The 27,021-nt window shown below is 56.5% G+C and overlaps 7 protein-coding genes across 7 annotated transcripts; 2 read left to right on the top strand and 5 right to left on the bottom strand.

Moving 5' to 3' along the window:
- Positions 1-5,447: 5,447 nt before the first annotated feature.
- On the bottom strand, positions 5,448-7,729 carry JN550_005636 (uncharacterized protein; the record flags this gene model as incomplete). Its single annotated transcript, XM_049317285.1, has 2 exons — positions 5,448-7,546; positions 7,618-7,729. 2 exons carry the CDS (start codon positions 7,727-7,729, stop codon positions 5,448-5,450), a joined length of 2,211 nt encoding a protein of 736 aa, XP_049172258.1.
- Positions 7,730-8,519: 790 nt separating this feature from the next.
- On the bottom strand, positions 8,520-10,310 carry JN550_005635 (uncharacterized protein; the record flags this gene model as incomplete). The annotated part of the gene is made up of 1 exon (XM_049317284.1): positions 8,520-10,310. One exon carries the CDS (start codon positions 10,308-10,310, stop codon positions 8,520-8,522), a length of 1,791 nt encoding a protein of 596 aa, XP_049172257.1.
- A 1,050-nt stretch (positions 10,311-11,360) lies between these two features.
- JN550_005634 (uncharacterized protein) lies at positions 11,361-12,200 on the top strand (the record flags this gene model as incomplete). Its single annotated transcript, XM_049317283.1, has 2 exons — positions 11,361-11,637; positions 11,815-12,200. The coding sequence occupies 2 exons, from the start codon at positions 11,361-11,363 to the stop codon at positions 12,198-12,200; spliced, it is 663 nt and encodes a 220-aa protein (XP_049172256.1).
- A 436-nt stretch (positions 12,201-12,636) lies between these two features.
- Positions 12,637-15,667, bottom strand: JN550_005633 (uncharacterized protein; the record flags this gene model as incomplete). The annotated part of the gene is made up of 11 exons (XM_049317282.1): positions 12,637-12,766; positions 12,825-13,040; positions 13,100-13,259; positions 13,323-13,384; positions 13,438-13,513; positions 13,573-14,465; positions 14,515-14,577; positions 14,776-14,796; positions 14,920-15,261; positions 15,361-15,409; positions 15,541-15,667. 11 exons carry the CDS (start codon positions 15,665-15,667, stop codon positions 12,637-12,639), a joined length of 2,139 nt encoding a protein of 712 aa, XP_049172255.1.
- Positions 15,668-15,941: 274 nt separating this feature from the next.
- On the bottom strand, positions 15,942-18,977 carry JN550_005632 (uncharacterized protein; the record flags this gene model as incomplete). Its single annotated transcript, XM_049317280.1, has 2 exons — positions 15,942-18,822; positions 18,877-18,977. 2 exons carry the CDS (start codon positions 18,975-18,977, stop codon positions 15,942-15,944), a joined length of 2,982 nt encoding a protein of 993 aa, XP_049172254.1.
- A 1,078-nt stretch (positions 18,978-20,055) lies between these two features.
- On the top strand, positions 20,056-22,651 carry JN550_005631 (uncharacterized protein; the record flags this gene model as incomplete). The annotated part of the gene is made up of 2 exons (XM_049317279.1): positions 20,056-21,622; positions 21,687-22,651. 2 exons carry the CDS (start codon positions 20,056-20,058, stop codon positions 22,649-22,651), a joined length of 2,532 nt encoding a protein of 843 aa, XP_049172253.1.
- Positions 22,652-23,456: 805 nt separating this feature from the next.
- On the bottom strand, positions 23,457-26,643 carry JN550_005630 (uncharacterized protein; the record flags this gene model as incomplete). Its single annotated transcript, XM_049317278.1, has 3 exons — positions 23,457-23,803; positions 23,885-25,641; positions 25,697-26,643. 3 exons carry the CDS (start codon positions 26,641-26,643, stop codon positions 23,457-23,459), a joined length of 3,051 nt encoding a protein of 1,016 aa, XP_049172252.1.
- Between the last annotated feature and the right edge of the window lie 378 nt (positions 26,644-27,021).

Raw genomic sequence — 27,021 nt, 5'->3', positions numbered from 1 at the left:
TTTTGTACAAGCACAACTGGCGCTGGCGCTCGGAAGCTCTCCCCATGATTGCCAGCGACCGAATTACGCCGACTTCCACGCCCCTAGTAGACTCACCTGCGGCCTGAGCATCCGCATCGGCGGATGGCATCGGTTGCGGCACCACCTTCGGATTATTTTCGCCTAGCCTGACGCTACTGAAATGGAGGAATGCGGTACCGCGACATCAGAAAGACGAGTGCATACTATGGTCAATTTCGCAAACTCCCTCTCCGTCGGGCGCTAGGCCATGCGCCAAAGACAGGGACAGGCCGCCGAACTTCGGCTCGTGCCACGTTCTGTGCCAGGCTAGAGCAGGACCTTTCAATGGAGGCGCAGACTAATGTTATCCTTGCTGGCCTCATCGCCTGATCTCGGCCGATAGGGAGGTTAGCTAGGCATGGACAGGGTATGTAAGACGACGCAGATCGCAACATAGGCCCCAGACAAAAGCTATCGTTTTGAATTTTTTTTTATAGGGAGAAAGTCATAACTATCACGCCAAACCTGATCCCGCCATCCCGGACGGATGGACTCATGGACCGGCTTCAGGGGCATCAGGCTGACCGGCAGGTCGAGACCATCCCAAGGTGAGATCTCCATTCGGCACCAAAGTTGAGCTTCCCCATGAAATGAACATACAGCTATAGTCGCTACTTGGCGCTCTGCCGGCTTTTTTTAGACCAAGGATTAGTTCTTACCAGAGCAGCCGAGGCAGTCAGACAGGGTTGCTGGGCTTCACTCCATACTACAGCAAGAATCTTGTCTAGCCTGTATGTGGGTAGTATCATCTGCTATGTTACATCGGTGAATTAACTGTGATAATGAATGATAGCCATTGTTTCTATCATACATTGAATTCAATTTTCTTTCATGAGGTATGTGAGGTGTAATAGACTTTCTTAGACCGTGAGAAAGCTTTAGCAACATAAATATTTCAAAACCACGTGGTTCGTAGTCTCTTGGACGCTAGTTTGGTGCACGTTGAAATATGACGTGCTGGGCCTGGAATCTCACAAGGAACTTTGAATCACTGTGTATTGTCCTAGTGCAAGATACCACGGACCTCTGATTTGCAACGTTAATCGCCAGAGCAAATGGTAGCATTAGCGCCTAACAATGTTACTACTATCATATTTTAATCTTCACCATTACTAAGAAAGGAAACCCGAGATCTCTGTTCCCGGACAAATGACTTACATTATCGGCTGTAAACAAACGTAGTAGAAATTCCATGCCTGTTTCTCTGTTGGGAAACGGGCACGAAGAAAACTTCCTGGAGCCCAGTCTAGCAGCTGCTAATGATGAACAATACATATGGAACAACTTAAAGGCTCCCGGTAAAGCAACGCTGTGCTTGAGCTTTTGAGATCTTTTACCAACTCTCACATTGCTCGTTAGGGCATGGATCAAGGAGAATCTTCATGAACGACATCCCGATAATATTGCTGGATGCACGGCCAGGACAATATCGTGATTAGTGATCCATGTAGCAGACACGTGATGACAAAAAGTTTTAGGTAATGAGCAAACGGCGAGACTGTGCCATCGGTAATATTTGATGCCCCTACAACGATATGATAGTATTCAGGTAATTTAGGGGCCAGAATGTCTAATACAAAGGCGCTTGCTGTATCTCCACCCAGAAATGCTACCAGGTAGAGCCAGTCAAATGGCCAGCTCACCCAGCTGAATCTACCTAGTGATGACGAGCAAGTCAATTGTAGCACATGGGGAAAACCCCCCTTATTTGGAGCTCCGGAAGGCGGGTGTATGAATGGATGGCAATGGGAATAGCAATACATGTGAGAAGGCAAGGTAACCACGTAATCTAATTCAAGAGCTGAGTTTTCTAGCCAAACCACTAAGACAAGCTGGAAGAGCGGCCAGTCCCCCATTAGTTAATATGGCGGTCCAGGAACATACTACTGTTGAGTGCATGGCCGGGCAAAATTTCACATTCTCCAGGCTCGGGGTCACCCAGGTTGAACCTCTTCGTGAGTTTGTTTTCCAACATCCCATATAACCTGTGGTTGTGGTAAATCGATGAACCGCCTGTCGACCTTTCGCAGCTTTTACTTCTCGTTTGAGACTTGTTAATGACGTATATCTCCTTTCCCACTCATCTACAATCATATTTAAAAATCTAACACCTTACACAGAACTTCGGCGCGTGCCGGTTCGCCAATTAGCGTGGGTTATCTCACTGCCTTTCTCTGAGCGTTTCGGAATTTTAGATTGCTAAAGGTCACGTCACTTTTACACCTCACCGCGACCCGCGCTTCAATGTGGCAACCCAAAGAGCGTCTGGTTGGTGAAAGGTGTTTCCCCTAGTCGTCGTAATCAGAGCTTACTGTTCTTTTATAACACTCCGCGTCAGCACTATCTCACTCCTAATGTAACGGACTATATCATCTGACGACTCCGATTGCACCCGCCTGGAGTACGATTGCGCTCTTCTCAAGGATGCGGCGCTCCATGCCTATGCCGGACCGCCTTGTGCTGGTGCCTCATTTGTCCGAGCTCCTAGTGCTGGACCTTTACCTACCATAAGCGTCATCCTAACCACGCTTCGCCGCGATGATCGCAGGTCAAAGATCTCACAGCAGATAGCGTGAAAATGGGCCCCAGGCTGAGACATGATATTAGGAGGACGAGAATGGTTCATCGCATTTCTCATTCAAACAGGAATCCAGCTGAACCTGATCTACGCGCAGGTCTACACAATACTCTTTCCCCCCTATGTGATCTCGGTCGTTCATCTGGGCTGGCCTTCGCCAAGCACTTGGTCGCCATAATTGATGGTCTCTTTATTGGATGACCACATGTCCAGGAACTGGTTGAGTAATGACTACGTAGAGGACCACCGGACGTAGACATCATAATACACTGCAAAGACAAAGCGTATCCCATCTGTATGGGATCTGATTCGTGTGTTGTGATTCTTCCGTTGTTCAGGGCTTGAGGCAGCACTAATCAAAAGCCCCTTTTCATGTTTCTATCCTAGCCCCTGAGGCCGGCAGCGGTTACATCGTAACTTTTGACGTGATCATGACCCTCCTCCTTGCAAGGCGTGTTACGGTGATGGAAAATGCACGTTAGTTCGATTGTAGCAATTCAAGACAATGTGTGAATATTCACTTTGAACCTGTCACCGTCATTGTCCGGTTGCCGTCAAGTGGCACCCTTCTGCAATTTGCAGTCTTGCAATCTGCAGTCCCTTTGCTAACTGGGGTCCTCTTGCTAACTGCAGGCCGCTTGCAATTTGCAAACTCGCCGCCGCCGCCGCCGCCGTCGTCGCCGTCACCACTCCCCCACCACCTCACATTCACCTGACAACGACCAGAATGAGTCAAACAAGACAAAGAACGATTCACAATCAGCCCAATCATTAAATAGTATCCTGTGCGGATTTTTCTTATTGGCCTATGGAGTTTCTGAGCCGGCCAATGAGAAAAATCCGCACACGGGTGCGCAATCAGTAAACCCTCCCCCCCCTCCCCCCCCAATATCTATATAAGGAGGAGGTATTTCCCAGATTTGGGATTTTGAAAATTCCTCCCTCCCGCACCATCTTCATTCAACCCATGCCCTCATTGCCTTTGGCTTCACCTGGGACCTCATCACCACCAGCTCCATCCTCACGGCGCGCCCAGCGTCCTCGTTCATCCTCCATCGTCCTCTGCTGGCCTCCGCTGGCCCGTCCATCTCACGATACCTTCGCTGCGGCGCTGAGGTAAGTCATCGCGTCTCTCTGAGCTTCCCTCTCGTCACCTCCGCGGTCTGGATCATCCCAGGCGGCGTCCCGTTTGCAGGAAAATCCTGCACACAAACCCCACGCCGACACCTTCACCTCGATAACGACGCTCAGCTTTGCCGCCACCCCGCCAAAAATTCACCTGACCCGTCCTTTTATTTTTCATATCCGCAGATCGATCAGAGTTTTCATCACCTCCTCCATTCAATCCATCACTCTGCTTCGTCCTCCTACGGCTTGATCATCCCATCGCTAACCCACAACCTCTCGCAGGCATCACCCTCGGCGGACGCCATCGCCATCATCACCTCCATCCGGCAGAGACACCAGCCCGTTCTCTCTCTCTCTCTCGCACCCACAAGGATCATCCTGCCCTAGGTAAGCAATCCCCCACCCCGTCTTCCTTGCCACGCCGTCCCTCTGCCAGCCTTGTCACGCCGTACGTGTCACCGAACAGCAGAAAGCCGAGCCAGCGCCCTTGCGTCGAGGGTTCCCCCATGGCCGAGCTCTGGGCCAGGGCATGCGCCGCGTCGCACCTCCTCCCTCTCCGTCTCCCTCCCCCTCCTTCTCGCGTCTCTTCCCTCCGGAGCCGAGAAAGGAGGAGAGAGAGGCGGGGCGGGCGGAGAACCCTCCCTACTCTGGGTCAGGGGCACGCGGCCCTCTGGTCGCTACCTCCCATGGTTCAGGAAAGCAGGGGCGCGACTCGGCTGCTGGGTTGCGGCAGTTGTCAGGTACACAATCAAGACCAGGCCAGCCCGACCGGCCATCCACTTTCCTTGGGTGTGGCCGGGTGTGGATTGAAAGCGCAGCGGGGATCCTCACTGTAAGTCCGGCCCTCGGGTGCGGTCGGTGAGGCGCGACTTGATCGAATAATTTGCTGCTGCGTGGAGCATTGCTTTGTGGGGTACTGGCTTGGTCTTGCGTGGACGACACAGTGATGCTGGGGGGAGTATCGGCGTGGTGCTGAGGAATCACGGGTTTTGCTTACTCAGTTGTTTTTGGCTGTGCCATTTTTACTGACGGGGTTGTATGTTTACAGATCAGCCGCCGGCTTTGAGGACAGCTGGCCTATGCCACCGATGAGGAGGCTTGAGATGGAGATACTCAGACCGAGAACGACATCGCGAACCGCCAAGAGATCGGGAAGACAAACTCAGCAAAGGCACCAGTGTTGGTTATGATCTCCACGAAGGAAGTGATGCTTTGATACGTCCTTGACGTCTAGTGTAACATGACAAGCTCACTCACTGTGCCACTCTGTTCGATATACCACATGCCTGTGACCTATGTTCATGATTGTAGCATTGGATCTTTCTAGCCTAAGAATCACGCCTATGTGTATGCCATGGACCTCTCTCTCCCTCCCTGTCACTCTGATATATGTACCCCATGCATGCAGTAACGAATCGCGACCTCGTCCCGGGAAGAATCAAAGTCTTTGTCTTTTCGCTGTCCCCTGAGCGCCTGGTAAATGCTCGCCAAGAAGCAAAAAAAAAAAAACAAAACAAAACAAATATCGGGGTATCAATGCTTATTGCCGTCGCCACTATCTATCGTCGTCGCCGTTTCCGTTCCAAAACTTCCAAGAGTCGTCCCTGTTCATGTCGGGGGTGCTGCTCTTGGAACCCTCGTCAGCGTCGGTCTTGTACCCCGCCGAGACTCGAGCGTGCCTCTAGTCGAGCTCGTCGTCCGTCACGGGAGGCTGGTATCGCAGCTCCAGAACCCACTTGTCGTCGAAATCGATGCCACGGCGAAGTTTGGTGGCGGCCTTGCGCCAGATGGTCGTGCTCAGGCCGATGTCTGCCAGGTACAACTTCCACTCGTCCACCGTGATATCGTCGGCCTGCTCGTAGCCCAGCTCCATCGCCTTCAACAGACCTTGCTTGGGTGCGCCGAGAGCGACGACGTAGCGGGGCTGGACGTACAGCTTGGCGCCGTCGATGATGTTGACTTTTCCTACGGCAGGGTCAATGCCGCTAGGGATGTCAATCGCCACGATGAAAGCCTCGTTGCGGTTGGCCCACTCCATCAGCTCGTACGTCGTGGCCTGATCGCTCTTGCGCAGCTCCTCAAACGATATCGAGAGACCCAGGAGCGCATCGATGATCAGTGTGACTGAACTCTGTGGCGACGAGTCGAGTGTTGCAGCTGTCGTCTTGCTGAGGTTTTCGAATAGCTGTGTCTTGGAGGACACCACCCCGCCGAAGCTGCGAAACAGTCGGATCTGTCTCCGTAGTTCGTCTACCAGCTCTCGCTCGCGTTCAATGCCTACTACACATACCAGCACGTTGATACCATGGTTGCGAAGATGTCGTCCGGCGGCAACCGCTCGGGTGCCAGACTTGTTGTTGCCGGCCAAGATGACGATGGTTGCCGAGTTGGGAGGCGAGGCCGCAGCACTTCGAAGCTTGACAGCAGGGTCGGTGAGGGCAGTGAAAACCACCTCGGAGATGCTGCGCCCAGCGTTCTCGGCCATGAGATCCTCGCTAAATCCCAGCTCGTTGTGCGAGATGTTCTCGATATTCAACATCTGCAGATGGGTGACGGTCTCGATACGCCGGTTCGACCCCATCGAATAGAATCCCTCCACGACGCCAGCCATGGCTGTCGCCGGTTGCTGGCTCGTCAGGTGAGTCTGCGACAGGTTTGAACGATCGAGCGTCTTGGCACCTGAATTGACGCGAACAGGGCCGCCGATGACCTGGGTGGCGCTTGCTTTCCGGGACTGCGAGCGCCGAGACGTTGACATTCTGGACTCACCCCGGAGACGCGAGGTCCGGCCGCTTCCCTCCTGCCCGCTCAGACGTTCTCCGCCGTTGACCGTGGCGTCGTCGGCCTCGCTCTTCCAGAAGTCATCTGGCGTCTCCTTGAACTTGGAGGCCGATGACGACGAGGGCAAGTCCAGCACGTTTTCTGTGTAATGCAAGTTCTTGCCTCCGGCGGTCCCTGGCTTCGGCTTGGGGAGGCGGTTGTGGGACACCAATCGATCGGCGTCGTCGACCTGGTCCTGCTTCCGCATCTCGTCGAAGATGGTGCGCTTGTCAAACTTGGCCAGGCTCTGCTCAAAGTCGAAGTCTCCGGCCTCCTGGACGTCCGTAACGTCCTCCGACATCCAGCCGTTCTCGGCATTGGCCGTGGACTTGCGGCCCTTCTGGCCCTTCTTGAGTGACGAGAAGGGCTGGAAGGACTTGGTAGACTGCAACATCGGGGTCTGGCGCCAACCGTCTCCCTGTTCGGTGGGCTTGGCACCAGAGGGAACCGCATTCTCGTCATTTCTTGGGGCAGTACGAGCGTTCTTCGGCTGACGCTGGCGTTGGCGCTGTTTCTTGCCGGCCCTGGAGGATGACGAACCCGGCTGGGTGGCCAGGGTGGGAGTAGCACCGCCGACCTCGTCCTCGGTGGTGTCGAGCTGCGCAGGGTCCGGAGGCGAGATGTGCAGCCCGCCCATGCCCTGCGCAACAGGATTGATAGGGCTCAGTGGGCCCACAGCGTGGTGAGAGGTGGCCGAGGCACCAGGGGTGGGAGCTGGGTCACGCTTCTCTCCAATGTTAGCATCGCTCCTCCTCGGGGGCCGTCCCATGCTGAGAATGGCGGGATCCTGGAAGGTGGCATTGTCCCCAGGCTCGGGCAAGGTGGGGGCAGGCACAGGGCCGGTGGGCGGTGCTGTGAAGGTCGGGGCGGGAGGAGCATCGCGGTTCTCCCGTATGTCGGCGATGTTCTCGGGGTTGAGGTCGATCCTGGGCAGCCGCTCGCCGGTATTCAAGACGTGGACTAGGCAGCGTAGTTTAGCAGGTGTCCAGGGAGACGACAAGTGTACTGATCTTTTTTTTTGGGAGGCTTACCGTGCTCGAGGATCAAGACCTGGCCCGGGACGATGGCAGAGACGACACCGTCCACGGTGAAACCAGCGGGATGCCTCAGGGCAACCGTCATCCGCAGGCCCACGAACTCCATGGTGACAGATGACGCTGAGAGTGGTGTGGCAGATGCTAGAACATAAGGGCGGGGGGGTCGGTCGCTTGCGGGCCCGGACGTGTCTGATCCTCCGATGTTCTAAGGGATGGCTTGATCTCCAGCGTGCGTAAGATGGTCGACGGCGAGGTGGTTGGGCGGCGGCGGTGGTTGTGGTGGATGGGTTCGGGCGAGAAAATGTTCACGGGCGGAAGGTGGGACGGCGGCATGCAATTCGTAGAGGCCCGACTCGGAGTCGGTGGTGGTTAAACATTTGGAGCTTGCGCTAAAGTGCAACTGACGCCCACTAAAAACTGGACGGAAAGCTAGCTCCAGCCCCCCAACCTCCAGCCAGAAGCCAAGCCAGCTAGTCAGTCGTACCTCCAGGGGGGTACCGGTACAGGGGAGTAACGAACCGTCAAGGATTCTTATCGATAGGCCGGCCGGCCGGCCTATACAACGTCACCGGCATGCCGCTCGTGGGATATGGCCAAACTTAGCGTGCCTGTTTTTCCTCCGTCTTGCGCCGGGTGAAGACATGGGATAGACATCCAATCTATTGCCTCATTGAAACCACCTCATGGAAACCGGCAATGATCGGGGCTACATGACAAACGCAGGTGCTGGGTTCACTTCACAGCCTGGAGCGATGGATGCAGAGCAATAATGTCGTGAATGGGTTAGGGTATCTAAACTTTTTATACACAAAGATATTCATAAGCAGGGGACCTACATGAGGTATATACGGCTTTCTGAAAAACAAAATCATCAACACGCATGACACAGGCAGACCTCAATGCACACACATCAGGCCCGAAAACCCCTGCGTCCACCTCAGCCCGCCCATTATGGCAACCATGCACGCGACCGCGACCACGACGCTGGCGGTCCCGTACAGATAGGCATGGCGCCTGCGCAGCGCCGCCAGCTCCGCCACCCACGTCGACACCGTCGTGAGGCACCCGCAGAAGCCGTCCTCGATGCCCTGCAGCACCTGGCAGCCCACGACGCCGCCCGCCGGCACGTGCGCCAGGTCCCAGGCCATGCCCAGGACGACGGTGCCCGCCATGTTGACGGCGAACGTGCCGAGCGGGAACGACGCCATCCGGCCGTTGAGGTGCAGCGACGCGTAGAAGCGGCCCAGGCAGCCGAGCGGCGCGAACACCAGGGCGAACGTCGCGCTGCCACGCCACTTCTCGGCGGGCCCCAGACCGTGGGAGAAGCGGTCCGGCGGGACGATGGACAGGACGATGGCTCCGATCCAGCACCCGAAGGCGAGGAATACTGACAAGCGATCGATCACTTTCCGCGTGAAGATGAACGGCAGGCTGGGCGTAACCGGCTCCAGGGCGATGGCAAGGTGTGCGCCGATGAACAGGCCCGCCAGAGACAACGATACCGTCGTCAGTATGACGGCGAGCAGTGCCATGAACGAGTAACCCCCATTCCTCGGTATAGTCGTGCTGCCGGCTCCAGGAGTCGTCAGGTCGTTGGACAAGGCAAGGAAGATATCCCGAATGAAGGACGAGAACGAGGTGAAGGAGCCGCAGAAGCCCGTCGCCAGCCCGATATAGAGTGGTATCGTCTTCTTGGCCGCCAGATGTGCCTTCTTGGCCGCGGCCAGGTTGACGTCGGCCTCCCCCGAGGCCGACCCGCCGCTCTCCTCGTCGCGCTGCTTGCGCCGCGCCTGCTCGATCTGCTGGTCGTACGCCGGGGTGCCCCACTCGTCGCGGAAGAGCATGCGGTCCTCCGCGAGGAAGCCCATGACCAGGCTCCCTGCAAAGTTGTACCAGACCGAGCTGAACATGACCGGTGCGCCGGGGTAGGAGGTCAGGGCTTGCAGGCCGAGACGGGCAAGCGTGCCGAAGATGGAGAACAGGATGAGATACGAGACGGTGTAGACCTGTGTAGCCGCCCTGGAGACGTTAATCTGGCCAGCATCCCCCTCCCCCTCCCCCTCCCCCTGCTGCGTCTTCTCCTCCTCCGCAGGCGGCGGCTGAAGCGGCGAGGGCGGTGCTCCGCTGATACTGCCGCGCGATGCCCTCCTCCGCTGGCGCTGGTCCTTCAGGTACTCCTGGTCGTGGCTGCGGGACTCCTCGAGGGACTCGTGCCTGTACAGGGCGGCCTCGTCCGGGTTCTGCACGGGGCCGGCGCTGAACAGCTCGCCAACGTTGACGTAGGAGTCGGGGACATCGTAGCCGCCGCCGCCTCCTCCTCCTCCCCCGGCGGACGAGCGGCGGCGACGGCGCGCCGAGGAGCTCGTGCGCCGCTGCGGCTCCCCGTACCGCTCCTCGCGCGAGGCGCGCCGTCGCATGCGGCCCTCCTCCGGGCTCGGGACCGGCGCCTCCTCGAAGACATCGTCGAGGTTCTGGTACGAGTCCGGCACGCCGTAGCTGGACGACGGTCTTCGGCCAGCTGCTGTCGCAGTGCCCGAGGCCCTCCGAGACATGTCATCCGGGCGTGCGTGTGATGCGGCATTTGCGTGAGACTCCTCCACAGGTATATCGGCTTGCGGAGAGCCATGTCCATGCGATGTTGTGCGCGTTTGGTGAGGGCCCTCGCGGCTCATGCTGCCCTGCGTCATTGTGCGCCCACGGGTGCAGCAAAAACCCGGCTTCCAGCGTTGTTGGAATTTTGGAGTCTTGGGCCAGCCAGAACGAACCCCTAGAACGTCTCGGCGCGGCAGAAAACGAGACAGCACCTCAAGTCTCTCCTCTCAGGCCAGAATTGGGGACATGCGGGCGCGGGGGCCTCTGGGGGTTGTGGATGCCGGCAGTATATGTGGCTCGCAACACCGGGTGGTGTCCGTGTCTTGGCAGAGATTTCCCGTCCGTCCCGGCGATCGCGGTGGCATCCGGGCACCATGTGCATGCCCATGGATGTCATACACTCCACTCGCTCGCCCTCTCTGTTTTGGCAGGGAAGCTTCAGTGGATCCCATCCCAGTGGCCTAACTAGTTACTATGTAACTTATCGGCCGCCGCTGGGAATGGAATTGGAGAACCTGGAAGGGGGGAGGGGACCCCCCGAAATAAGCTCGTGATAAGGCGCTACCTGGGCTCTGAGCCTCTGACAAAGAGCCTCTGGGGCGGCGAATCAGGTGGCCCCCCTCCTACAGCGCCGGGCTGTAGCGCTGGGTCGCGCTGTTATCAGCAGCGCAGGGGTGCTTTATCGCGCCCCATGCCCGGCAGCCTGCCCCGCCATTTCTAGGGGTCGGGGGCGCTAGCCTGCTAGGCCCTAGGCAAGTAGGGAGCTGCTGCTGCTGGCCAGTCTGCCAGCTTAGTTCGAGCGTTCGAGCGAGGGCGAGGGAGCAGGAGGGGGAGGGCGGCGGCCGGACCCAATCGCATACTCCGGCTTACACCGCAGGACATGATGGCTTGGGCCTCTGTCTCTCCCAACGATACCGCTTTACATCCGCGTCGTTGGATAACTTAGTAATAGTATCCCCTTCTCGTCCGCCAGCCCGTCCTTTTCTATAAGATTGCCAATTGCACCGCCCGGAACTCGGTCTCTGGTCACTTATACGTATATCTCCTCTCCGATCGTAGCGTGCACCCCTTGGTCCGATCTCGTCCACTACGTCCCTCCCGCCCTCACTCACCACCGCTACCAGCTCCCCCCCGTGACCCTCGCCATGTCTCTCCCGTCCAACGTCCACGTCTCGAAACACCCGTGCCTGCGCGCCAAGCTGAGCCTTCTGCGCTCCAAGAGCACGCCGACCCGCGACACCAAGGCCCTGGTCAACGAGATCGCCACCATCGTCGGCTGCGAGGCCCTGGGCGCGACCCTGACCGCCATCGACGGGCCCAAGGACGAAACCCCGATAGGCTTCGAGTACACCACGACCACCCTCGAGCCGCAGTCGCTATCGCTGGTGCCGATCCTTAGATCCGGACTGGGCATGGTGGAATGTACGTCTATTGCTGCCCTATAAGAACCCGAAGAGAAAGAGAGAGATAGAGCGAGAAACGCATATATATACATATATATATATACAGCGGGGAAGAGCAGGGAAAAGATGTAAAGAGAAGGAGAAGCAAGCAGGCAACCTCTGACCGAATTGTACTGACCCCAAGTCCGTTTTCCAGCGATACAAACCCTCCTCCCGACGCCCGTGCCCGTGCACCACCTGGGCCTGTACCGGGAGCCGTCGACGCTGGAGCCGGTCGAGTACTACAACAACCTGCCGCAGCACCAGGGCGTCGCGTCGGTGGCCATCGTGCTGGACCCGGTCATCGCGACGGGCGGCACCTGCGCGGCGGCCATCCAGACGCTGCGCGAGTGGGGCGTGCGCCGCATCCTCGTGCTGTCCGTCATCGGCGCCGCCGACGGCGTCCGCCGCGCCGCCGCCGAGTGGCCCGAGGGCGTCGACATCTGGACCGCCGGCGTCGACGACGAGCTGACCCCCGACGGCATGCTGAAGCCCGGCGTCGGCGACGTCGGCGACCGCCTGTTCCTGACCATCGGCAAATAGTGGGAAGCGGGGATAACGAGTACGAAGGGGGATGGGATCCGCGGGCTACTCAGAACTTGCCCGCGTCCTCGAGAGAAGGTTGGATCTGACTGGACTTTTATTTTAATGGAAGGCCCAATAGCCTGCAATGCAATGTTTTTGGGAAGCAAAATCATGCCATGAGGTTTCATGAGGAGTCTTGGCTAAAGATATCTTGGGTAGATCTTATACAGCATAGCTCATATCCTATTAGAACAAGACTCATTCAACCACGAAGCGTATCGCACAAAGTCTTGCAAAGAAACTTTCTATTGTGGCAGAGCTAGCGGCTCATGTATCATAGTCTACACTCGAGGCTTTTCAGAGCCTGTCTAATCTAGCATGCCAGTAAAGACCTTTGAGGTTTGGTTTACCCCTGAATCTTCCTGCAATCGCTAACCTCTCCTAGCACATTGACTCAGTGCTTCTTCTCCTGTTCGGACCGTTCCTCCAGACTCCTGACGTGCTTTTCAATCTTGCTGAACTGGTACGGCCACCAAATCTTGTACAAGAAGGGACGCAGATCATGGCGGTTATCGTCCGGGTTGCTAGAACGCATGAGTACGTTTGCGAAAGTTGGGATCTTGCCTGGAAAAGACTACTTACTATGCGGATAAGTGAATCGATGGAGTGATGGTCGTGGCTTTGTGTCTGTTCATGGCATAGAAGCGGAAGAAGCGCTTGGTGAGCTCTGCCGTCTCCCGGGGAGCGAGATCCTTCCAGTCTCCAAGCAGGCGGAGGTAGGCACTCCAGGGTCCCAGTTTCTCAACCTTTCTGAGTTTGCCAAAGGCGGAAAGCTGGTCGTAGCTCAAACCCATTTCTCTGAGACGCGTGGTCAGTTGCGTCACAAGTAGTGATTGCGTATAGTGGAAACGGCTTACTCTTCATCGCTTTGAACGCCGGCACTCAGAGGGAGCAGCTCCGCCGTGGGAATCGCGCCCAAGAACTCCTTGAGAATCGGTAGATCCCACTTTTCGCCTGCCCAGCCGAGGAAAGACTTGGCATCGGATTTCGAGATTGAACCCAAGGGCGCCAGATCTCCTGATGAAGCGTCGTATTTGGTCAGGTAGCCGCGCAGTAACTGCATTTATACTGATTAGTCACTCTGCTTCTTTGCCAGTCGCATTGTATTGAAAGCTTCAAGAAAGCACCAGTCACGCACCTCGCTAGAATGAACAGTCAGTAACAACCCTAAGCTATGATAGCGAGACAGACTCACTCAACATTCCCTGAAGTAAGCACCAGCAGACTGCTGCCAGCTCGCGGCAATCCCCGGCTAGTCGTCGACAGTTGCGCTAAAGAAGCTGGTCAGGGCGCATTGAACCAAAAGTTAGGAAAGGGCTCGATATCGTACCTAGCGCGTACGAGTAGACCATCCGGTTGCGAGCCTGGATATTCTGCTTGGCAAGGTTCTCTGCTACCGAACCGCCTTCGACTTGATACTTGGGCTTGAAATTCAGCGCCTGGTCCACAATCGACTCCATAGCATCCACTGTCTCGTCGATGTTGGTATCAGAGTGATAGGCGCCGATCTTTTGCGCCAATCTCTGAGCGCGCGATCTCGTGTCCGTGGAGCTGTTCTTTGTGCCCATGTAGCATGTGTGTAGCAGTCTACCGAGAATCTCCTGGGGAGTCTTTGGCGTAAATTCGGGCTCTCCAGTGACTCGGCGAAGATCATCCAGAGTTGTCTTCTCGCCGGCGTTGATGGATTCCAAGACTAGCCGTGCCATTCCGAAGACAAAGGTAGCGACACTGCAGCTGTCCAGCCCACCGGAGAGCGCCAGGAAGTAGCCTCCAGCGTTGGCTCGGGTAAGATATTGCCACAAATAGACAGCCTCTGCCATGTACATCTCCTCCATGGGGTCTAGAATCTTCAATTCAATTTGTCTAGAAGGTTTGAGGTCCGAGAAATAGAAGTCGTCCGCGGGGCGAGACAAGCGAATGTCGCATTCGATCCGAGGGAATTCTGGTTGCGCAGCTGCTTGAACATTTCGGGAAATACTCGATCTGAAAGAGCGAACCTCTTCAATGTCAATGGTGGCCGTGATGACATCGACGGGCTTGAGGGTGAACTGTGAGCTCTGTGCCATGACCTTTCCGTTGATGAGCACCATGGAGCTGGCATCATACATCATACGGGCCTCGCCGTCTACTCCACTCGCGTTGCTGTAACAGTAGACACCACCCAACTTCCGCGTCGAGTTGGAGATGAGGTCAAGGCGAGTGCGGAGTTTCCTCAGCTCAGCGCTGATGACAGTTAGAGATAAGAAGTCCAGGCGCTGAACAATCTACTTACTGGGATGCGGAGCTATTCAAGATAATTTCTGCGCCATTGAGGCCCATATATGTGGAAGGGTTTCTGAAAACGGTGAGCTCATGTCTTTCTCACCACCCCTCCAGGTCCGAAATGCACCCGTTGGCGGCAAACTGATGCTTCGTGGCAAGTAGTAGCACGCCGTCCAAGTGGGTTCGGACCCGAGAATAGTGCTAGCTTTCGACACATACCTCCTAAGCAACGTCAGCTGTCTGGATCTATGAGAGGGAGCAGGGGACATACGGAGTGAACAACTCTTCGCAACTGTTACCATAGTCAGCATATACTGTACACAGTTTTCCGAAAATACGGCGCAGAATGGTATAGTATTTCTGGAAGCCACGCAAACCAGATTCAACAGCATCCATAGTATCAGCCTCGACTTACGTTTCGCAGCCAACCGCAGTGTCCTCGGTGGACAGGATGGCGTCGCCGATGGGGACCTTCTTCTGGCCCGTGACGTCCTTGATGATCTGCTCGAGGTAGTAATCTTCGACGGTGCGCGGCTTGGCCCAGGCGGTGAAGTGGCGCATCTCGCGGTACAGCCCGTCGTTGGCCAGGCTCTGCTTGGGGCGGATGAAGAAGATCTGGCGGTAGGTGCACAGGACGCGGCAGTTGTAGCGCACGTTGCGGTGGCGCACCCCCAGCCCCAGGTCGATCAGCATGTCCTTGCACACCGGGTCCGATATGATCTCGGCCAGGACCTCCCAGCTGTGGAGGAAGGTGTCCCTGGAGCGGCGTTAGCATGTGCATATCGGGATGGAATAGGGAGGGCTGAGTGAGGTGCCGCAGTTCCTGTCAAAGACAGCAGAACTCATGTGTACCTACCCCTCAAGGTGATGATCAAGGCAGCCATATCCAGGAATTTCAAGCTCCGCTGAGAAGTTATGATTTAGCAAAAGCCATGAGACTTTGGGCGCAGAGGCCGGGAGCAATAACGTCATGCGCTGAGTATTTTTTCATCTTATACTCTCATGAATAGCGTGACGCTTGGCAGGAGTGACTCACGGCCAGTACGAAGACGTGCGCCTTTCTCTTTGGCAATGCGGATTGACTCCAGAATCCGGTCTCGGTTGCCCTCAAAGTCCAGGGGGACGCTGGGCAGCGATGCTGCCGCAACAGTGACAAAGGACATGGTGAGGTGCTGTGATGCCACGGGTCGGATCAGCGATGCGGTGTTATCCAATGCAGGAATATATTCATGCAGCCAGCCAGTGTACTAAGTACGTAGGTAGTTGACAAACGACGGAGATAAATCGGCGTAGCCGGCCAGAAGCGGGCTGGCAAAGTTTTAGCGCAAGCCTGACCCGGGCCGGCGGTGGGGTTGCCTAGGTATTGCTTCACAGGCTGCGACACAACCAAGTTTACATGGGCGTTCAAGTACAACTGCTAACAACGGCTATCTACGCTCATGTAGGTGCATACGCTTCCTCGGTTAACATTGTGTTCTCCTTCCAGCAGTCCTCTAGCCACCGTTGCGTGACCACCCGCGGTAGGGATCGCTTCTTACTGATGGCCGAACGCACCTCGGCCACGACCTCTCTTCTGGCATCCGTGTCACCGTTGTCCACGACGACCACGTGTGTCACGTCGGTGTTTTCAATACCCTCGACAATTTTCCCGCCGCCAAATCTGATCCAGTTGTTCAGCTTCAGCACTGTGATGAGCGTGACATCCTCCGTAGTCGCAAGATAGATGACCGCCTCCCGGAACAGGTGGCCCTTGAGCCTACCGAAATCATGCCCGTGCTGCTCGAGCTGCTCTAGGAATCGGCTGGCATCTAGCGGGTCGGTCTCGATCTCGTTCTTCGGCATGTCCTCCAATAAGTCTTTGAGCTCCTCCAAGTTGATGTCTCTGGCGAAACTGTCGCCGTAATCATCCACGTTCTGCTCTGCTTGCTCCTTGATGGCGTCGGATACGTGGAACAGATGACCTGGCTCATATGGCAAGAGAAAACCCGCGGCCTCGTTGGTCTGGGCCAGACAGTCCAGAATCCACTTGGGCTTGATGATGTCGACATTGCCAGCCTTGATCAGGCTCGCAACCTTGACAACTTTCTTTTCTCCTATCAGTATCATCTCCGAGTCAGCCACAGCTCTCTGTGAGATCTTCCCGCCATTTTCCTTGATCATGGCTTCAAGTTGCGCTTTGCTCTTCTTCGGGTTGGTCGATTCTGTGAGCACACAGAACTCGAGGCCCTCAAAGACCTTGGTCTTGGGCCCTTCGAACTGGGCGGGTGCAGCCTCCTGCCCAGCAATCACGATCTCCTTCTTCACACGCTTGACCTTGCGTCTGCCAGTATCGAACTCCATCGTCTTTTCCTTCTGTCTCTGGGCTTCATCCTTCCTCAATTTGTCGAATGTCGTCTTGTCAAGAGCAGTGTCCCAATCTCGGTCCTCGCGAATGGACTTGAACCTCGGGAAGCGCATCGTGAGCAGTGTCGCGTAGTCATCAGAAACGACACACTCGGCCGCCTTCACCTCAATGACCAGCGAGTCCTTGGGCCTGATCCACTGGTCAGGCTTCCAGAGCTGCTTGTCGCCACCCGCCAGCTCGATGTACTTGGTCGGCGGCCTTTTCGGGTTCCAGTCCATCCACTTGCCTTCGGTGCGATGCGCAATGGCGCTGTAGTCTTGGGCTCTGAAGCCACCACCAACCCGCAAGAAACTGAGGCATTTCTCTGGATCGGCTCCATTGTCGATGTCGTTCTGGTCCACCCGAAGGCCGCAAAGGAAGGATGAATGCCCTCCGCCGCGGTGGCCAGTACCATAGTATGCGCCGATGACAACCACATCCACCGACTCACCAAACTCCTTGGTGTACTCGGGCTTGACCTTGATCCAATTGTCGTTGCGTTGATTGAGGCTGTATACGGACAGCGGGTTCTTGAGTACCAGACCTTCCGACGAGTTATGGACGATGTCACGAAGCATGGGCTCGATCTCATCAGACGTTGATGCCACCTTGTGCTCGTGGAGCTCCAGACGTCGATGAGCTCCGGGGACGGCCTTTTCCAGCGCATTTCGCCGGTCTTGTAGTGTGTAGCGCGTCAATTCCTGGTCATTCAGGTAAAGAATGTCAAAGACGCGGAAAAGAGGACGCGTGCCCACAATATCATAGGGGTTCTTCTTCCCAGCGAGAGCTGCTGTCTTCAGAGTACCGAAGGCAACGATCTTGTCCAGGGACATGTCCCAGGTAACCATTTCGCCGTCGAGAATGATGTTGCGGACGCCAGGGGCAAAGGCATCCTTGAGGTGTCTCGTCAAGGCCGAATCCTCGTCGAAGAAGCCGTTGCCGTAGAGGTAAGCGTAGTCCTTGGCTTTCCGGGACCAGAAGCCAAACCTCTTGCCGCCCCGGATCCCGTCGTCTTCCATCATGTGAAGCTGCATTCGTTCACCATCCAACTTCTCCTCGATCCAGAAGTCTTTCTCGTCCTCGGGGTTATCCCTGACCAGCTTCTCTACCATTTTCTTAAACGAGATGGAAAACTGGAAATTGGCAAGCTGGGGCTGGAAAATCTGCATCAATTCAACACCGGTATCGTCGTCGTCTAGGAGGACGGATGTATCGTATAGCTCCCAGCACACGCGGCGCAGGCTGGATGAGACAGAGAAAAGAGCCTCAGCATTGGGGTGCCATAGGTCCAGAAATGTTCTCTCGGTAGCACCCACCCTCATCTGCTTGAGGATGATGCGGATGAGCCACATCAGTTCATCGGGGTTCATGCGCTGGTAGAATGTCTCGAACAGAGGCAGCTGTTCGGATTCCCCTGACGCGGCGGACAACTTGTCGAGCATCTCGTTGACATCTCCTATGTGCATGTCTCCTGGTTTCGTACGCATGGGCCGCTTGGACAGGACCTCGTAGCACCGCCCAGCAAAGTCGCCCGCCATGCGGCTCTGCTTGGACTGGCCGGGCAGCTTCCAGTGGATGAGCTTGTAGCCATCCTCGGAGTTCTTGTCGATCTTCATGACCTTGACCAGGATCTTGCCGATGGCGTTCTCCTTCAGCCCGTAGACGCCCCTGTCACGGTCTTGGTTGGGGAGGATCAGACGAAGGGCCGGGTAAAAGTCGTCTCCGACATCAGATCGCCACCTGGAGATGAAGCGCTCGATAATGGCGCGGCGCTGCTCGTTGGGCGAAAGCTTCGTTGACCCCCGAGGGCCGGCCTTGGCTCGCCCTCGAGGCCCAGACGGCTGCTTCTTGTTCTCATTGAGTGGATTGAACAGGTCCTCGAACATGTCCGAGAACATCAGCGTTCTGGCGTGGTTTTTGGGCCTGTTCGGGTAGCTGTCGTGCACGAATTAGTCCATGAGGCGACGGAGAGGCTCAAGCAAGGCTCACTTTTCGTCCAGCTCTTCCAGCGTGTGACCACCGGTGGCATACTGGCGCATCTCCTCGTCCACGGCGCCAGGATCGCGGGTCTTCTTCTGTCGCTGACTCATGGCGATGGTAAACGGCAGGTATGCCAAATTTGCGAGCGTCGTACTAGGATGGACAGAGAGGCTGTGGGGTGTGATGTGGAAGCTGTGTTATATGGTTCATGAGAGAGGGCCTTTTATAAGCCACGTGCAGCCGTACGCACCATTACCCCAGGAATGTAATATGGGAAAGGCACTGAGGCTGCCCGGGGGGTACTGGGCCTAATCAATAACTACTCAGGAATCCAGAATCTTCCCAGCAATTAGACATAGGCTTTTCTCATGATCCTGGGGCTGTGTCCTCTGATCAATAGCCCGGAGGTTCTGAGAGGGAGCTGGAGGTGGAAGTGGTGTGTGGTCTGTGGTCTGTGGAGTAGCCTAGCGATGCTGCCTGTTGGTACGAGACGGTGCTGAAGAAACGGGCCCAAGTTACCCAAGTTACACTGGACAGTACCTAAGTAGCGCCAGTCGACAGTTGTTACCTGTTACCTGCGGCCTGTAACCAAAGTCCATTTGTTGTGACTGATTGGCTGCTAGGTAAACAGACTACCCTCGGGCTGTTCCCACCCCCCATCTCCCGTTCTGGCCGTTCCGCGAATCAATTAACGCGACGCCAACCTGGAACGCGCCTCTCTTTCTCGCCTCGGCCGGCTCCAGCTCCCAGCTCCAGTCGTGCTTGTTTGCTTTTTCGAGCCCTGCCATTCGCCCCCGGTTTGCGCATCGCATCGGATTGGGCCAGGGGCGTCCCCCAAACATTTTGACGACCGTCCGATTCTCGCGACCCCAAGACCAGACCCTTGGGCCTCGTTTTCGCGGCCTTCGACTTGGACTGGGACTTGCACTTGGACTCGGACGGGGCTTGTTTTCCCACTCGGCCCGCCCTTTCGTTCGTTTGGTCGTTCCTCGTGCCCTCACGCCCACGCCGATCGCCACACCAGCACCCCCAAACACCTGTATCTGTATGAGCGCCGCACGACTACGCGCCCTGCCCACAAGACCCTTCCTCGCATCACGGAGCCCGCTATCACCGGCTGTTGCTGTTCGACAGGCACACGTCCATGCCTCATCCAGGCACCATAGCTTCCCTGATCCGCCTGGCAACATGTTGGGCAGGGCCAAGCAGAACTATGCCGCGAGGCCTGCGCCCCCGCCCGTGAAGCCCGACCTCAAGAAGGACCCCTTCCCCTCCAGCAGCCCCTCCTACCGCGATGTCAGCATTGCCGACTTCACCAAGAAGAATCGCCCCACCAATCCGTCGACTGCGAGGTTTGGGTCTTCCAAGGCAGATCTCCATCCCCTCAAGCCCAGGTCCGACAATGCCGCCCCGCGACCCTCCAGCACCAACACCTCGTCGGTAACCAGCTACGTCAAGCCCACCCAGGGCTTCTCGTCTCTGTACAGCCAGTCCGACTCCTTCAAGGAGGAGCCCGTCTCTGTGTCCTCCAGCGCGGCGAACAGCACCACGGCCAAGACGGCTGCTCCTGTCTATATCGCCGAGGACGACTTCAGCGATGACGAGGCCTTGGAGTTGGACTATGAATGCCCGGCCTCCCTCCCCGTGGCCCCGGCGGAGCCAAAAGCAGGGAAAACGCCCTGCATATCCTTACTCGACTCACCACCTGCGCGCAATTTTGATCCCTCTCCAATGTCATCTTCGAGGCCTATACCATGGACTTCGTCTCCTCTGGAACATCACTACCCCCCTCGACCTATGGCGCAGCCACCTCCAAAGCGCGCCTCGACCGATGACGTGAAGCCTGCCGTCGTCACAGCCGCCAAAAAGCGCAAAATGCCCGATGGCTGGAGCAAATCTGTCAAGGACGAAGATGCCTTTCAAAGAGAACCTACCGCCAGGAGGACGAGACCGCCCAAGGATGAGCCCGAGGTGGTGGACTTGTTCGCTACGCACAGTTTCTCTTCTACATCCACTCCCGCGCCAAAATCGAAGAATGTTCCCTGGGACACCACGTACAGTGCAATGAAGGAGAAGAAGAAACAGCTCAAGAACCAAAGCAAGAAGACAGAGGTGCCGACCGAATACTCTATGGAAGATATACGAGCCGCCACTGGAGGTCATGCCAAGGCAACGCATACCGCCATGTCGTTGAGCGCCGAGCAGGAACATGTCAAGAGGCTTGTTGTCGAGGAGGGCCAGAGCGTCTTCTTCACCGGCCCCGCAGGTACCGGTAAATCTGTCTTGATGCGCGCCATCATTGAGGCTCTGAAGAAGAAATGGGCCCGTGACCCCGAGAGGGTCAGTATTACTGCATCTACGGGACTGGCCGCCTGCAATATCGGCGGCATGACTTTGCATAGTTTTGCTGGCATCGGCCTCGGCAAGGAGGAGGTACCAGACCTGGTCCGAAAGATCCGCAGGAATCCAAAGGCGAAGAACAGGTGGCTCAGAACCAAGGTCCTCATCGTCGATGAAGTCTCCATGGTTGACGGTGACCTATTCGACAAGCTAGCAAATATTGCCCGGACGATACGCAACAACGGTCGACCGTGGGGAGGTATCCAGCTCGTCATCACGGGCGATTTCTTTCAGCTTCCTCCCGTCCCGGATAGGAACAAGCGAGACACAAAGTTTGCTTTTGATGCTGCCACCTGGACCACCTCTATCGATCACACCATCGGGTTAACGCAGGTTTTCCGTCAACGTGACCACGGTATGTCCCTGATACCGAATTGATAGGCCTCTAAAGATCTTTGCTTGCTAACTCGAAAATCTAGATTTCGCTAATATTCTGAACGAGATGCGCATGGGCCGGGTCAGCGAACAGACAGTCCAGACGTTCAGGGCTCTTTCTCGGCCACTACACTTCGACGATGGGCTGACTGCGACGGAACTCTTCCCAACGCGCCAAGAAGTTGAGCGCTCAAACGAGATGAGACTCCGCAACCTCCCGGGCAATGGTGTGCATTTCGCGGCTTCGGACTCTGGAGACCCTGCCATCAGAGACAGACTCCTAGAAAACATGATGGCTCCCAAGTCGATCGAGCTCAAGAAGGGTGCCCAAGTCATGTGCATCAAGAACATGGACGAGACACTCGTCAACGGGTCCCTGGGCATAGTCAAGAGCTTCATGTGCGAGGCGGCCTTCGACCGCTACCGGGAGAAGGAGGGAGACGAGGGAGACGACCTCGGCGACGCCGCCCTCGCCAAGAGCAAGATCCGGTCCTTCACCAAGGACCTCAACCTGACCAAGGACCTGACCGAGTGGCCCGTGGTCCAGTTCACCTGCAGCGACGGCAGCCACCGCATCATGCTCATCCAGCAGGAGGAGTGGAAGGTGGAGCTCCCCAACGGCGAGGTGCAGGCCAAGCGCGCGGCGCTGCCCCTCATCCTCGCCTGGGCCCTGTCCATCCACAAGGCCCAGGGCCAGACGCTCGAGCGCGTCAAGGTCGACCTCGGCAAGGTCTTCGAGAAGGGCCAGGCCTACGTCGCCCTCAGCCGCGCCACCACCAAGGAGGGCCTGCAGGTCCTGCGCTTCGACAAGTCCAAAGTCATGGCCCACCCGCGCGTCATCCAGTTCTACAACCAGCTGTACAGCGCCGAGGCCGCCGTCAAGAAGAAGCCCGCGCCCAACACGGTCGCCGACTTCGCCAAGAAGGGCAGGCTCCAGTCCTTTGTCCGCAAGGCCGTCGATGTCATCGACCTCGACGACGACGAGGAGGCCATGGCCGCCTATGGCTGAGGGAGACAGAGGTGGATGAGCGGGGCTTGTTGTATGCATAGAGCGGTGTTCCGGTCCAGGAGTTCAATTATTATTTTTTGGCGGGCAGCGGGGATGAGACCGGTATGCATGTTGCTGTACTGTCACATATAGTAGGTGTTTAACTAGAATTACATGCGTGCATGCGTGCGTGTACGCATTCCGGCCCTAAACGGCGGTCGAACTGAGATGATTCACAAGTGTTTCTCCTGTGCTACTGTTTCATGCATGCATTGGCCAACCTCACTAAGAGGCTGAGAATCGTCTTCTTCCTTACTGCACAATCTTCCTGTGCACCTTTATCAAGTCACTGATTATTTCAGAACACCAACTCAAGGGTGGCGTAGCATTGCAATATGGCGTTTGAATTTGCTTTTCTTTTTCGTGTCTTGTAATCTCGAAGCCGCCGCGAGACCCCTGCTGTTTATCTCTCTTGTGGCATTCAAGCAAGCGTGATACAGCTAGCCAGCTATCTATAGGCAGCGTTGCCAGCCGGTCACGCCTCCCGGGCCCCGGTCATAAGCTCAATACAGGTAGCTTAATCCGAGCACTCGTATGTCACAGTCTCCATTCTTCGTGCCTTCCTAAGGGTATCATGTCCACCATATCTGTCCACCATATCTGTCCACCCGTCCGTACCTGAGACGAACCTAGTAAATAAAGCATTCGAGCACTGAAACCGTTCAGCTACATGACAAGCAAATACGCAATCTCGCAGCCGCATGTAGTCCATCATAACGCCAGTTGAATGAGTCATGTAGTTCTATCGTAGAAACTCGAGGATTTTCTAGAACCCATTCCCGTCCATGTTGCCATATGGAAGATGATCCATGGCCATGAAGTCGAGGAGATCTATGCCTCCCACATTCACACCTTGGTCGGTCATGGTCACGTTGGAATTCTCGCCCATGGTCTGGAACAAGCCAGGGCCGGTCGGAAGGTACATCATCTGGTCGTCTGGGTTTGTCCAGTCTGGAACGGGCTCGAAAATATCGCCGATATCGAGATTTAAGCCAGTTGGAGCAGGCGTGCTGGGTCTAAACACAGAAGACGAGCCAGTCGGGTAAGGGAAGTTGCCGGTGGAGATGTCAAACGGCGTGGCCGAGATTAGGAGAGAAGGTGTTGTTGCCCGATCTGATGGATAATTAGCTATCTTTTCATGCCACACTGACAACGGTGGACGGAGGAAAGTAGGGAAAAGAATTGGGTTCATACCAGGTGCAAGAAGTCCGTCCCTGGTCTTCAGGGCAGAGTCGGTAAATCCATTTTCAGCGCCATTGGAATTACCATTGACGCTTGCGGGCTTGCTGACTTCGCCATGGTTGTTCCGTCCGTTTGGCTGCGCGCCCGCATTGGTGGGAGCCGTCTTGAAGCGAACCCTCAAACGATTCGTAAGGGACTCAAGAAGATCACCAAAACGGGTCCCCAGGTGGACGTCGTCGACAACACAGTTTCGCAGAGCCTCGACTGTACGATCCATGAGCGAGATACTGAGTTCCACATCAGATTTCGGCGCGCCAAGAGCGAATGTTTTCAGCAAAAACATGGCACCGCTAATGATCCTGAAGTATGTGCGGACCGGGGCGTGCTTGAGATAACCTCCGGGAAGAAGGTCATCGACCACAGTCCTGAGCAAGTTGCGGCAACCATCGGCCACCTGAGTGACGAATTCCTGATCCTCGGTTCCGAAGCCGCCCAGAGGACCCAGTGGAAGACCTCCCAGATAATGCTGGGCAGCCTGCGACGATAGCGGAACTTGCTGCCCCCCTTGAACGCTCTGCATGCCCTGTATGGTGTTGTTGCTGTTGCCAGCATTATTGGTACACCTCTCAACAACAGCCTGCAGGGCTAGCGAGTTGACGTAGATCCGTACGTATTCGTATTCAATGGTGAGAATGTGGCGGATGAAAGTAGGCATGCGGACCTGCTCGAAAGTCTTCCACCAGTCCTTCAAGATTGGGTCGAATTTTTTCAGCTGGGTGGTATACTCTCCACTTTGAATGATATGGGTCGTGTGCTTGTGCGACTTGAACAGAGTCTGATTACCGATGTGCATTGCATTGCTGATTCCAACCCAGCAGTGAATGATCTGATCATCCAGCTCCACATCAGGAACGTAGTTGATGGTGGAGATGGTCGAATTGTTGGTACCGGGTGTGTTGCCTTCGTGGGAGGTTGGGCGCCTCTGGCCCGAATGGTAAGGATCGGATTTGCGAATGCTTTCCGGGACCATGTTGGTCCAGCCTAGACGACCTGCCAGCTGCGTGAGGTAGACCAGGATCAGACGCTTGATTCTCATTGCACGTAGGCGGTATGATTCATCCTCGTACTCAGGCCGTGTAATATCGGCTAGCAGAGTATCCATGTTGTCAAAGACTCCCAACTCGTAGGCTAGGCCCATGGCAGTGCTGAGCAACATCCAGCACATCCTATCACTTCTCCAAGCAGGCTCCAGCCAACCTTCGATTCTTCGACCCCCAGGCACACCATTCACCAGGCGGTTGTGAGTATTATCATCATCCGTGCTCAGGTTGGAAGGCCCATCATACGACGGGAGCATCAGCTCGTCAATGGCCTCATCCGGTGGGAAGTGAAGTGCTCGAGGATGCCACTCAGTCAGGATCATCAGCGATTCAATGGTACCCAGTGTTCTCAGGCTGCCTTTCCTCAAGCCCCTAGAGGGAGCTGTGCTGGAAGTCTGATCAGCACCCGAGCCGCAAAAGCCGCCTCCGAATGCCTCCTGCCCCCAGAAACATCTCTCGATCATGCGACGAAGATACCTCCACAGCTCTTCATGGATGGCGTGAGAGCGGCAGTGTCCGCCGGTCGTCTTGATCTGGTAATATCTCGAGGCAATTGTCAAGAGCGTCACCGACAAGACGGGTTCCTCATCCAAAAGGGTGGGATGCAGAGCCGGATTGCGGTATGTGGGCGGAGATATTGGAGTCATTGGCGAGAGGAACTCATAGTAACTACGAGAGTCAGTCAGCATTTGTCAGAAAGACAGGTTGGAGCATCCAAACTCACTATGTGATGTACTTCACTGCCTCTTCCCGCGTGAACCAGCCAGCTCGCACAAATCGGAAGCGTCCCCAAGCCTTGAGCGCATTTTCGTAACCGGGCTCGTGGCGAACATCGAGTCTCTTCTCGATTTCGTCTTGTTCGGCCTCCCGCGGGTGCGTGTTGGGCGAGGGGAGCAAACGAGGATCTATCGGGTCTGCAGACCTGGATGGCACACGCGCCGAGGAGTGGCGGCCGTTCGTAGCAGAGTCTCTCGACGGGCGGTTGCTCGATAGGTGGCTCTGCGCCGGCTCCGTGGCCGGCGCTGAGCTCTCGGGGGGGCGAACAAGACTCTGTGCATGGGAGTTGTCGGTGGCGGCTTTGTAGAGCAGATCCAGGGCATCGTGCGGGCCGTAGACCTCCTTCCTCATGACGGCCTGGGCCTCGAGGTTCTCCAACTGGGCGCTCGAGTCCTCGCCAAAGTCGGAGAATATGGTGCCACGGCTGTCATGTCTCTCGTTGTCCGGGCGCCGACGGGGCTGCTGCTTCCCACCGGTAGCTCCTGGGGTAAGGGGAACAGTGCTATACGAGTTCCTGTGATAGACAGGCGGAGGCGAGGCGTTGTCCGAGGTGTGCCTCCTCCGCCCGTTTCGGGTCACGTAGTCGTCTTCCTCGTCGTCCTCCTCATCGTGCTTGCGCTTGCGGCGGGTGGCGCTGAAGAAGCACTGCTTGCTCTCACGCCGGCAGCGCACGCACGGGGGGTCGCTGGGGTTGTCGACGCTGCCAAGATCGCATCGGACCTTGCGCCGGCGACACGGGATGCAAGCCTGGTAGACGCGCTTATGCTGTGCGGCTTGTTGGGCGGCCGTTAAGGTGCCGCTGGAGGCAGACTGCTGGGTCGCGGATGACTGCTGCTGTGGCGGTTGAGGCGAGGTGCTCGGGGGAGCGGTAGCCGCAGCAGCGTACTGTGACATGGCCACTGACGGGGCTGGGCACCCTGAAGGCCGCTCTCGCTCACGGTTTGCAGTGCGTGAGGCTCTGTATGGCGGTCTCTGGTGGTTCGATGCCACCCCACCCGGGACAGGACGCGAGAGATGCTCGGCTGGATGCGGTTTGAGAGGGCTTATGTTGGGCAGAGTGGTGGAAGTGGGACGCCCGTGGTTTATGAGGGGGGGCTAGGAGCCTAGGGAAACCTTGGAGGAAGTCGGCGACGGTGGGCTGGTGGGCTGGTGGGTTGCGGGGTCCCAGAACAAGCCTCCACCAAAACCCAGGACTCCGCACCGTAGAACGGCCGGTATCCGATAGTGGGACGTAATAGTCGAGCCCGGGATTGGGGATGGCGAATGAGGTCT

The sequence above is a fragment of the Neoarthrinium moseri genome (genome assembly GCF_022829205.1).
Source record: "Neoarthrinium moseri strain CBS 164.80 chromosome Unknown scaffold18_Wmoseri_CBS_16480, whole genome shotgun sequence".
NCBI classification, from domain to species: Eukaryota; Fungi; Ascomycota; class Sordariomycetes; order Amphisphaeriales; family Apiosporaceae; genus Neoarthrinium; species Neoarthrinium moseri.
This window is presented reverse-complemented; position numbering and strand designations above follow the sequence as displayed.